We start from the raw sequence: 12,112 nt of genomic DNA, 5'->3' as shown, positions 1-12,112 counted from the left end.
AATAAAATTAAACTGTCTGTTTGTCATCAAAATTATTGCTTCTTATTACTTACCTTAGATAATTTATATATCTAGATCTTTCGTCTCTTGCTATTAGATAACGATGGAAACAGGTCGAGTTTAATGCTTTAGTGTGCGTAACAAGCTACGTCTTACACTCGTGATTTGTATGACACTTTGTGTTAGATAAAAATACCAATTTAAAATCAATATAATATTTTGTATCAAGAATTATATCTGAAAGGCCAACATCTGAGGGTTTGTGTAATTAATCCCAGAAGTGAGCTTCTGGGATTAATTACACAAATTAAATTTGAAAACAAAATTAATGAACATGCGGGACATTATAGGTTATGTATGTATTTATATTAAATTATTATTGACTTTACAGGTTTTATCATCTGGCTACAACTTCTCTGAGCCCTTGTCGTTACCATCAAAACCTTTGGAAGTTTCATCTGCACCACTGGAATCATCTCCAGAAGTTGACAACGAGAGAATTAAGTACAAAGTAACAGAACCAGACGACTTAGACATTTCGGAGCCTTCTAAATGGAGGGGTTCCACTGGAACAACTTCTATAAGATTACCGAGCGAAGAATCCTCGTCAACCACAGAAAATATGAGCATAATTGATCTTGATTCACGGAATAGCAGTCGAAATACAAACTCTAGGCATAATCAAGAACAAAGCGACAGTTCTCCCAGTAACGCAGATACACGAAGCCATATTTCATCGTTACTCGATGCTCCTGTATCTCTCAGTACCTTAAAATATACTTCACTGTTATACGGCAGTGACGAATGGAACAACAGACGAAAAAGTTACAGCTTCGAAGATACAAGTCCATTAAATAAAAGTAATATTCGTTATAATAATTCCAATTTGTTGGACTCATCCACTGACAGCGGTATTTGTAAATCAACTGAAATTATAAGCGACCACAATATGAACACAGACAATACGACGAAGCGACGCGAAAGTAAAGAAAGGTTATCCGATTTGCCAGAAGAGTCATTTCAGGATTGGTTGAATAAAAACAGAAAAGCTTCGCTGAAAACAACACGTACTAGTCCGTTACATGAGTTTCGAACACCTGATAATTTAACAAATGAAAGTAATGTTTCCGTTCAGTCGAAAGGGAAAATGACTATAACACTGCCAGTTATGATCGAAAGTGATGACTCAAATACGAAGCCTATATTAAACGATGATAATGGTGATAGAAGAACTAAGAAGGTTGAATTCTGTAAAACTGAGCTACATTTTGCAGCAGAATCTGGAACGGTGAACATTATTGCCACCGACGAAAAGCCTCCTCCTTCATATGACTTCAGGAAAAAACGGAGTGCGTTTGTTCCCTTGAATAATGTTACTGATAAACATATAACACTATTTGGTGATAAACACAAAGTACTAGAACCAAGATTTGTTACCGAAAAGAATGAGCACGACGTTCATGATAGCGACGAGAATACAGCAGCTACAAAAAGTATTCTCAAGAATAAAATACCTAAACCCAAACCATATCTTTTAGGAGAAAATATGGAACTTGGGAGCATAAGCGGTTTTCTGGACAATTACACAGTTAACAGTGCAAGCTCAATTGCTTCTATTAATAGACTGTTAAACCCAGATAATGTTGCGAATACAAGCAGCATTAATGAAAGAAAATACAATTCTAGTTATATCAAAAATACCTCAAGGACGTTCGATACAGGTAATACTTTACTGTTTTCGTTTTCTGTAAAAATTGACAAAGCTATTTTTAAACTGTCCTTATATAGATAGACGACAATGAAAAAACAAAGAAGCTATTAGCTAACAGCCAACGTAGACTTCACACGGGTTATATAATAATTACTTATCTCAAAATAAATTGGTTTACTTAAAAGATAAAATAATAACTTCATTGTTTTTTATAAACTTCAGGTCCTGAAAAGAAAGAAGAGCCGCCTTATACCACATTTAAGTACGATTTATCGCAGAAAGGCGTAAGAAACACTATAAAATCGGATTCTTTAGATGAGACTCATGGATTAGGAAAATCGAAGAGTCGTAATCTGCGAGTGAGCGACTTGACATATTTCGGGATTGAAAGTGATGATGGTGAAAAAGTTAGTAAAAATATTAACAACGGCTTCGAACGGTTACACTCACTAGACAACTTACAAGAAGAAATATTACATTCAGTAAAGCTTGTGCAGAAAATATCCAACAGTAGTTGTAATAGCGAGGCAGATTCTGAAGATATGCAAGAATATCAAAATATTTCAAACTTTAGACCCACGCCTCCTAAACCAAAGCCTAGAACTAAATATATAGATACATTTAAAAGCGAAACTGATGCAAGAGTATTGAAGCCAATAACAGAAAAAGTGACAGATCTGCCGATAAATCACCGAAGGTCAAGATTAAAGCAAAATGAAAAAACAGGCTCGCTAAGTAATCGAAGTATATCCGAACCACCACATAAAGATATTAGCAACACAAAATCCAAAATCAGGACAGAAATTTCACCCCGCAGGTTTGTTTATTCGATTATTAGAAAACTGTTTTAAGAAAATTTTTTTTCTCAGTGGATGTTGGCTATAATCATAGCTATTTTCACCTCAGGCGAGTCAGCGCGAAACAGTGATCCAGAGACCTTTCCTTGCATTATGAATATTATTGGCATGGTATGGCCAAAATAATGCAACTACCAACCTCACTTCTTTAAGAATATTCAAATTTTAATTTATTGCAGAAACATTAACTGCAGAAACATCGTGGTTCACTCATTTCTTCTAGAGCCACTGTGGCATATCATGTGTAACCTTTCCTAAATGTTTTGGGCGATTTTGCCGTTTGTATCTCACAAGTTATTGGGATCGCTTTTCTTCTTCGGTCCTACTAGTTGCTTTATATTTTTACATATGCCAAATAATCATGCTTCATTTCGATTTTCCTTGCAATTTCGCTACTTTTGCCATTACCATATTATTCGTCTTTAAAAGCGTAAACTACACCTAGTTTTTCCCTACTGTATCCGGTGTTATTTTCTTTGGGCAAGGCTAACATTTCCACCTTGAAACAACTTTTAACCAGCTGTCATGTTTTGCATCAACTGCATGCAAGAAGGCATGCAGTTGTTGAGATTATTTTGAATTATTACATGTGGGAGTCAGTTCAACAATACCAATGTCTGTCTTTATTCGAAAGGTTCGTAATCACTTCAAATTTTAATCTTACGACTGCAGACTGCAACAACTGATTCTGATGAAGTGAAATTATTTCTAAAGTACTATTGCATAGTTAACATTTTTTGTCATAAAACATAGGACTGTAGATAAATTATTAATAAATATTATTACAATATTTCACAATACAAAATATAAACATTATTTTTCAGAAGTAAGGACACAAAGTCAGCAAACCGAAAACTATCACCCATAGTACAAGATAAACAAAAATATTCTAGTAAATCACCCACACCAACTTACGAGAATGTGTATATTAATATCGAACCACGCAAAAGCAATACAATAAAAATGAAAGAAAACAAAAGAGTGGAAGCACAGGAAATGACTAAAAATACTTCTGATATCGAAAAAGTTGTCAGAAGTCAAATGAAAGAAAAAAATAGCACGGTAAAGGAACGACGAATTGCTGTAAACGATTCGATAAAAGACACTGCACAGCACACACCCCGAAAACCAAAAAGAACTGAAAAATTGGTGACACCAGAGCTTACAATTAAGTCTGAGAGAATGTTATTGACTACTAAGGATCAGAGAAAATCATCAAGTTCTTCTTCAAGTCCGTTAAATCGCAAATCAAATGACGGAACGTTGGTACGAAAAGATAAGAAATTAACCCCTTTAAAAGGCAATGACAATAATATAAAGCTTCCGAAATCAGAAAAGCCAAAAAGTATTACCATTCCGGCAGCTCCGATAAAAGAAAGCACTTATCCATCATCTCTACGAAATAAAAGTCCGACGAAAATTAAGGGTAAAACTGATTCTGTTATCATTAATAAGATCAAAATTGAAGAACCTAAGTCTCAACGTTCTAGAAAAAGCAAATACGTCATTAATTACGATGATAAGAATGGCACCGTGACATCTGTTTGTAAAATAAAATCGAATCAAGACTCGTTAGAGAGAAAATATACACCAACACCTGTCAAACATTCTTTGACACATAATACAAAAAGTACAAACAAAAATTTCATTCGTAAGTAGTCAGTGTAAGTAAAACTATTTGAAATGCAAATAATGCTGATCTTTGAGACATATGTATAAGAAGACTATATATATAAGTTTATATGAATCAACCATCTTTCAGTTCGGAATCAAGAACAACAGTGGATTTTCAGTAAGAAAAAACATACATCAAACAGCAAAGGAAAAATGCATAGTTTGCATAAATCTTGCCAATTACTGTAGATCATTTTGCTTATGAGAACAAAAGAAACAGAGGGTAATTGTATAACTAAATCGGGTAAAATTGAAACGGGAGATGATATATGTATCTAATAATAATTAATAATGATCTCATATATAACAATGCAGCATGAAAAACGAATTTAACTTATACTAACTTTGAAACAAATAAATAATACTTGCTTTACAACTTTTATTGCATTTTAATTTACACTGTAATTAAAGGTTCCTTATCATACGTGCTCACTAATACTTGTATTTGATTATTTAATTCATTCTGAAGGTATGTTGAGAATTGTCTTAAGAATCCTCGTTCCGAGTCTGAATGATTTGTCAAAATTACAGATATTCCTCTTTGAGCAGCATCCAATATATCGTGGTGCAGCATTTCACCTACAGAATAGAAAAAAAATAGGTTTTACATTGCTTTTCAAATATCAGGACCAAGGTCAGAGTCATCCCCAAACAACAAAGCAATGCTGTAAGGGCTAAGGGCCTTGTACTTATAAGATCTTTTCAATGGTATTGAACTTACAGCTTACTGTGGAGCTTATACAAGCAATTGTAGGTAACATGTGTTCAATGTTCAACATTTTTTAAGTATTATCAAATATATTAATTCAATTATAATAAAATTAGAAATAAGTGGGTATGTTATGTTTTTAAGATGATTTCCATGTTTGGTTTTATAATAAAGTTCTTTTTCATAAATACAAAGAAATATTGACGGAGCAAATATCCAATAGGCAAAATATACTTAACTACGACTAAATAAAAATATGCACAATAACTTATACTGTGGGTACTAGCAGATACTTGAGATCAAAATGAATATGGAATCATAATAAAGGTGTACGCACACTTATCTGAGCTGAACGTGTCGATGGGAGACGAACGAAACGAATTTTAGAATTCCTCGCACACTTCTCCGCGTCTAATCGTCCGAATCTGCAAGAACTCCAGAAATCTTAAATTCGGATGCGTTCGCAGTCTATCAGTTGCGTACGACAGAGCAACGCGCGAGTACTATTTCTTCGTTGTTTAAAAAAATTAGTGATTCCAATTTAATTGAATTCTTTCAGCGCGGTCGATTCTTCTGGTGCGGATATATGTGCGAGGCCTCCATTACTACTTTATTAGTTAGGCTCGGATAAGTGTGCATTCACCTTGGCGAACACAATCACATCATAACCTCAAAACAACACTATTATTAATTTATCCAAAATGCTCCAAAAGAAGGGTAATTTCGATAAAAATTATAATCACGGTTTTACCAGTTAAATATAAGTCTGCCTCAATATCTTTCAACACTGAACTTCCTGAGCCAGCACAAAGAGCTATTCTCTGGATATTATTATCATTCATCTCCTTGTTCTTGCCGACCGCCACCCGTACATAATTTAACCCAGTCAGCGCTTTAACCTTTGATACTGCATCTGACAATGAAATGCTGGTCTCCAGTTCCAAAATTCTGCAACACGAAAAATAAACCATGACCAAATAATTACCTTAATTATTAATATAAGAATTAGTTAAATTGTTATTGAGACATTTAACGTCATCATCAGGTCCAAATATACATATAAAATTGTAGAAAACACTTCCTATATACTATTTAGAATTTTTTGTATTAATTTCACTTTCTACAAGATCACACAAAAATTCATGCAATTCCATAGAATTATGGAATGAAATAAATAAAAGCTAGGTATAATATGTGATAAGTCTTCTCGTCCCAAATAGCATAGTGTCAGAAGACGAAGGTTTCAACCAGTGTGTTGCCAGTGATGACTTACGGTCGCTAACTGTAGGCCTGATGATGAAAGCTGATGGTCGCTCAAAGGGATATATGCTCCGAGTTTCCTTTCGAGATCTAAGTAGAAATGTCACCGACAGAGCTCAGATGATTGTGAAACTGAAGTGGCAGTGGGCAGGATACATAGTCCGACGGACCGATGACCGGTGGGGCAGTAATGTCCTCTAATGGCGATTATGTACCGGAAGACGCAGTGTTGTTGGGCCCCCCCATTAAATTGAACAACAATTTATGGACGATGTGCCTTCATCTGAAGAAAACGCCGCCTCATCCATAAGCATAAAATGGTATTTTAGGATAATATACTAAATTTATGATCCTTAAGGGAGTCCAACCCGCGCCTCTTCTGATAACCCCCCACAAGATGGACTGATGATCTGGTAAAGATTGCCGGAATACGTTGGATGAGGGTAGCGCGGGATCGATCGTCATGGAGATCTTTGGGGGAGACCATTGTCACACAGTGGACGACTTCCGGCTGATATGATGATAATATCTGATAAGTATTTGATGTCTTTATATATCATACATCGTCATGGACAACCATAGTCAGTGACAAGTTGTCACTGACAACAACGTCCATGGATTACCTACACACTGTCGCATTATCTGAAGAATAACCTAAAAGATTATTTCATAATGTATCCCAAATTTTAATAAAAACAAGCTTAATCTGCTCTGAGCTGGCCCTCGTTCATAACTAAGCAATTAGTTATTCGGGCGGTTGGCTTAGATGGTTGGGCCGTATCCCGAGAGGAGCGGGTTCAAGTTTTGCATCGTCCCTAAAATTTGATATAAATTAAATTTGTATATTGCAATACCGGAAGAAATAGACATCACTTCAAAATAAGATATTGTTTTATTTATAAGGCCCAATTCAAATGTAACTATGGCGAAAGAAAGGTAAGAAATAAAAGAGAAAGAATGTGTGTGGCGAAGAGAGAGAGAAAGACAAGGGTAACCTTTCGCGGGTTTTCATTGGCTGTATATGTGTAGTACCTGCTGATGATTATTTATTACAGTTATATTTTTGTATAGTACCTACCTATATTATAAAATTTAATCTCTTACAAGAAAAAAAAAAACATTTTATGGTTAAAGATTTGGGCGCGTAATTTTCAGATGAAACGCACGTCGTCCATAATTTTTTGTAACAATTAAAGGATATAGATAAGTTCAACCAAATATAAATTATGACAGTGTGCTAATGAGACGATACTAAAACTAATAAATATCATTTTAGTAGTTTACCTGCCGGGTCCTACAGTTGGGTTTTCTTTGGGTAGAATGGGTGCACATTCGCGAACAGGAAAAGCAGAAGCCAACCAATCATTAACACCTCCTTTTACACTGTCCCAGCTTGTGTGTGGTGAATATAAAGCAATCCGATTTTCTAGCAAATTTGAAATTATGCGTTGTTTCCATGCTCTGAAAATAAATAAAATTTTACATATACGTAACTCTACCAGTGGAAGGCTCCAATGCACCGGATGCCGGTTAGATTATGGGAACCACAACGGCGCCTATTTCTGCTGTGAAGCAGTAATGTGTAAGCATTATTGTGTTTCGGTCTGAAGGGCGACGTAGCTAGTGAAATTACTGGGCAAATGAGACTTGACATTGACTTGACGAGCGTAGTTGTAGTGCCACTAAGAATTTTTAGATTTTTGAATAATCCCGAGCGGCACTGAATTGTAATGTTGGCGTATCAATTACCATCAGCTGAACATCCCGCTCATCTCGTCTCTTATTTTCATAAAAAAAAACTAATCATAATTATAGTTAAATGAGTAAGTAATTGGAATTACAATGAAATATAAGTAAGAGGTTAATTTAATTTTACGATGTTCATAATATTTGTTTGTTTTATAATAACAGCCATGGGACTCACTTGTTTGTTGGTGATCACTCCATCTCTTTTATCTGTTAATATCTAATAAGTACTTATACGACTTCATAGGTAGCATGAAGGCTAAGTTTTTCCCTCTCATCCTATAATATTCAAATGAAAGTTATTAAGATAGGTTGTCTTCACAGAGAAAAAGGCCCGCAAATACCAGCCTTCCTAATCAAACTACTTGCCAACAGATTTTTCAATGATATAAAGATATACCAATTTCAGATACCACGGCAGGTCATGGAAATACAAGTGCTATTTGTCAATATAAATAAATTCTTTTTTAAAGGAGTATGGGGATATTTGAGCGTAACCCCTTTTTTTTAAAAAAGGTATCACCTTTTTTGGGCAAATGGGCAAGAGGCTCATATGATGGGAAGGCAACCAAACATGGACATCCACAAGAGCAGGACTTAAATGTGTTGCCAGCCTTTAAGTTGGGAGTATGCTCTTAAATCCCTAAGTCTTATGGGTAGTTTTCCAATTACAAAGCATAATTCGACTCAGTGAGCACAATGCCGATGTTTGCTGATGCTTAATTGGAACATGAATTAGTTTTCGAATGCACCAACAGAGTGCGGTAAGATCAGTGTTGGAAAAAAAATTAGGAAAATGTACCTAATGTTTGTACCTTCAAACATACCTACTTATATTTATTTTTTTAACACAGTCTGAATTAACTTTTATTATTTCCAAAAACTATGACGAAACGAAAGCTTATTAAAAGACTGCCATATTTTGCTATACTATTTCATTGTTATGTATATTTTTTGTATTACTAAATAATCCATTTGTTATAATGTAATTCAAAAACTTACTGCTGAGTAATTGCTTTTAATGGTGCAAATATGGGAGGGTGGTAGGATATTATCATTGCACAACCAAGAGTATTTGCTTCACTAACAACATCTTCTGTTAGATCATTTGTAAGTAGCAGTTTGCTAATGGGTCTGAAATAAGAGAGAAGACATGAACAACTTTTCTTATAATAATAATAAGAATATTTAATAATCTAGGTTAATCTAGGTTATATAAAATCTAGGTAGTGTTCAGCTGATTGCCAATTGGCATATGCCTCCTCCAACCTTTGCCACTCTCTTTTATCTTCCGCGACCTGGCTCCATGTCACTCCTGTAAATTTTGGCCAGGTATCATCCTCCCATCTTTGGCGGGGTTTCTCCTCTTTCTTATTAAGTACTAAACCTTTTATAATAATCTTCAAGGTCTATCCTAACCCACCACATATTACATATATGTATTTGACACTTATAAGTTCATCAATACTCTTGTGATTGCTCTGGTATTACGAGAGTATAGAGATAACATACCATATGTGTGGTTGTATGTCCTTCTTTTCCATAATAACAGTAATAGTAATCAGATAGACACATAAATTATCTTCACTGTTAAATTGGGATACTGCATTTCAAGTAAGGTAGCTAAATATTAAAAATCAAATTTCTATATTTACTATTAAAATATGTACAAAATTAGTTATCTAGTTATATTATAGCAATTTACAATTAATCCTTATATGTAGGTCTCAGAAACATAATCTTATAAACCTATCTATGTTTTGGGGTAAAACTTTAGCATACTTATAACTATAATGGTTTGTAGAGGAAATCCAGGAAACTGGGAAAACCTGGCTATTTGTTATCACTTAACCTAACTTAAAAACTAATGACTAGAACTTAAAACTAAAGTAAATAAATACATAGATACATATATATACATGTAATAATATATAAACATATTAAAAACAAACTATTTAATGTGGCACTCATTAGTACAATAATATAAGAACTAATAAATAACAATTACCTTGGTGTGTAAGGCTCAACCAAAAGTCCAGTGTTATCCCAACTTTCTGATAATGATTTCGGAGCAAACTTTTCCAGGACCATCAAGACATCACTTAGTTTAACAGATGACATTTTGTCCCCCTCTAATACTTTCGTGTTTATGGTTGTAAAGTATTTATAAATATTAATTCCTTTTCTTGATGCCTTACTTCCTAATTTAAATAACATTACATTAAAACTGAAACAGATTTTAAAAATTTACTGTTTATTTCGAAAGTACCTACACATAATCAAGTGTAGATTACCAATTTCAAATTTTGTTTAAATTATTTTATATACTTTATCAGTTGAAGAGTATTTGCAGGGTGGAGAATTGGATTTAGGGACATTTAAAATAAAATCACTGTTAATATTAATATTTTCAGATAATATATTCAATATTGTATTATAATATTAAGATACATAACGAAAATATTAAGTACTAAAACTATAAAACCATTAAGATTACAAAATACAAAAACACTTTTTAAAATTGGGAAAGTGTGAACTTGGAATTAATGATAATAATTTATTACTTAAGACTATTCCTCTGAAAACTTCCAAATTTTAATTTCACCATCGTCACTACAAGATATCAATTCATTATTGCCTGTTGGATTCCATTTAACACAATTAACATCTTGCGAGTGTGCATTATATTTTTTGCACACTAAGTCAAACGTGGGAGCATCAGGGTTAGAATCATCAGTTTCTTTAAAGATTCTAATAATGTCATCCCCTGAAGCTGTTGCTATGAGTCCAGTCGAATGACACCAAGCTACATCATAGACACATCTAGAGTGATAGCCAGATAATGTACATATACACTTCCAGACAGAGTCACCCTCGGGAACCATAACTCCCACATCATTATTTGGTTTATATTCTTTCCATATCTTAACAGTATTATCTGCACTGCAAGTAGCTAGTCTCTCGCCTGTCTTATCAAATGCTAAGCTCCACACTGTGGATTCATGTGACTCCAATGTTGCAACACAACTCCAATCACTTTCAACTTGATCCTCTTTATAAACTTTCACCGTATTGTCATAAGATGCAGATGCAAGTATTTCCGCAGAGGGGTGCCAGGCCACCTACAATTAAGAAATCACTTTATTCTTGCTAACAACACTCACACAACATAACATGACAAATACACACTTTTTTCACATCCTGGTTATGCGCATTGAGTACAGCTTCACACACATATTCATCATCACCAGCCACCTCCCAAATCCACACTGACTTGTCTCTACCACAAGTTGCCAATAACTGGCCAGACGGAGACCAAGCAACACTTTTCACCTCATTTTCATGGCCTTCTAGTGTTGCATTGCACTCAAACTGACCTATTGAAACAGTGTTTATTTCAATTGAGCAAATTCATATTTTAATATAGAATTGAAATAAGTGTCTACTGCTATACACACCATTTTTCTTATCCCAAATAGCTGTGGTACCATCAAAACTAGCTGATGCTAGAAAGTTACCACATGGTGACCAAGCAACTTCTCTTATTGTTCTTTGATGACCATCTACAAGCATTGTTTTAACAGACCATGCTTGTCCTTCCTTACTGAACAGTTTTATTATTTTGTCTTCGCCACAGGATGCAAATATTTTACCCATTGGATGCCATGATACATTCCAAGCTATACCTTTATGACCACTTAGTGTTTGTAATAAGTCCAGTTTTGATGTCATGTTTTAAGTTCTGATGTTTGTTTTTGTATAGTTAATTATTAATGCTTTTATTTATTACTTTAAAAGAGAAATGCAGTACAATAACATAACCTTATCATACCTGATATATTATGTAGCGTTAGTACTTGTCTGATAATTGAGACTGATTTTTGTCATGTATTACCTATTATATAAAAAAACTTGGATTTTTTAAAATTCTGAAATAAGTAGGTAATAATAATAACGATTATGTTTTTAATTTATATGTTAGGTAACTTAAAGAAATACTTAATTAGTAAATATAGTACAGTACCTACCAATAAGGCTACAATTCAAAAGAAAACAACAATTTGTTCTGATTAAATTACAATTTTCAAGGGGAAAATAATTTTATTTAATTTTTCTATTACAATCAATACAATAAAATAAAGTAATCAATGTCGA

At 33.9% G+C, this 12,112-nt stretch overlaps 3 protein-coding genes across 5 annotated transcripts in view; 1 reads left to right on the top strand and 2 right to left on the bottom strand.

Annotated features, from left to right (window-relative positions):
• LOC126970607 (MATH and LRR domain-containing protein PFE0570w-like) overlaps positions 1-4,622 on the top strand; it is a 22,675-nt gene extending 18,053 nt beyond the window's left edge. The window contains exons 3-6 of one of the 3 annotated variants that reach the window (XM_050816620.1): positions 392-1,721; positions 1,934-2,528; positions 3,396-4,219; positions 4,331-4,622. In XM_050816620.1, the coding sequence (XP_050672577.1) occupies positions 392-1,721; positions 1,934-2,528; positions 3,396-4,219; positions 4,331-4,431 (2,850 nt within the window). In that variant the 3' untranslated portion in view covers positions 4,432-4,622. Of the gene's footprint in view, positions 1-391; positions 1,722-1,933; positions 2,529-3,392; positions 4,233-4,330 lie in introns of all 3 variants that reach the window. The other 2 variants (XM_050816619.1, XM_050816621.1) reach the window with 2 other exon arrangements.
• LOC126970609 (NIF3-like protein 1) lies at positions 4,602-12,074 on the bottom strand. Its single transcript, XM_050816623.1, has 6 exons — positions 11,982-12,074; positions 9,966-10,184; positions 8,960-9,091; positions 7,496-7,672; positions 5,703-5,899; positions 4,602-4,821 (listed from the first exon to the last, which is right to left on the bottom strand). The coding sequence occupies exons 2-6, from the start codon at positions 10,172-10,174 to the stop codon at positions 4,637-4,639; spliced, it is 900 nt and encodes a 299-aa protein (XP_050672580.1). The 5' UTR covers positions 10,175-10,184; positions 11,982-12,074; the 3' UTR covers positions 4,602-4,636.
• LOC126970608 (probable cytosolic iron-sulfur protein assembly protein Ciao1) lies at positions 10,353-12,112 on the bottom strand. The gene is made up of 4 exons (XM_050816622.1): positions 11,986-12,112; positions 11,416-11,886; positions 11,147-11,334; positions 10,353-11,079 (listed from the first exon to the last, which is right to left on the bottom strand). The coding sequence occupies exons 2-4, from the start codon at positions 11,687-11,689 to the stop codon at positions 10,528-10,530; spliced, it is 1,014 nt and encodes a 337-aa protein (XP_050672579.1). The 5' UTR covers positions 11,690-11,886; positions 11,986-12,112; the 3' UTR covers positions 10,353-10,527.

This window comes from Leptidea sinapis, chromosome 21 (genome assembly GCF_905404315.1).
Source record: "Leptidea sinapis chromosome 21, ilLepSina1.1, whole genome shotgun sequence".
NCBI classification, from domain to species: Eukaryota; Metazoa; Arthropoda; class Insecta; order Lepidoptera; family Pieridae; genus Leptidea; species Leptidea sinapis.
This window is presented reverse-complemented; position numbering and strand designations above follow the sequence as displayed.

Excerpts from the sequence above, each read along its gene's own strand:
- LOC126970608 (XM_050816622.1), bottom strand. The coding sequence starts at position 11,689 with ATGACATCAAAACTGGACTTATTACAAACACTAAGTGGTCATAAAGGT. Across the intron at positions 11,335-11,415 it reads TATTTGGGATAAGAAAAATG|GTCAGTTTGAGTGCAATGCA; the intron begins GTGTGTATAGCA and ends CTGTTTCAATAG. Across the intron at positions 11,080-11,146 it reads ATAACCAGGATGTGAAAAAA|GTGGCCTGGCACCCCTCTGC; the intron begins GTGTGTATTTGT and ends TCTTAATTGTAG.
- LOC126970609 (XM_050816623.1), bottom strand. The coding sequence starts at position 10,174 with ATGTTATTTAAATTAGGAAGTAAGGCATCAAGAAAAGGAATTAATATT. Across the intron at positions 7,673-8,959 it reads TTAAAAGCAATTACTCAGCA|AGCATGGAAACAACGCATAA; the intron begins GTAAGTTTTTGA and ends ATTTATTTTCAG. Across the intron at positions 4,822-5,702 it reads GGCAGACTTATATTTAACTG|GTGAAATGCTGCACCACGAT; the intron begins GTAAAACCGTGA and ends TCTATTCTGTAG.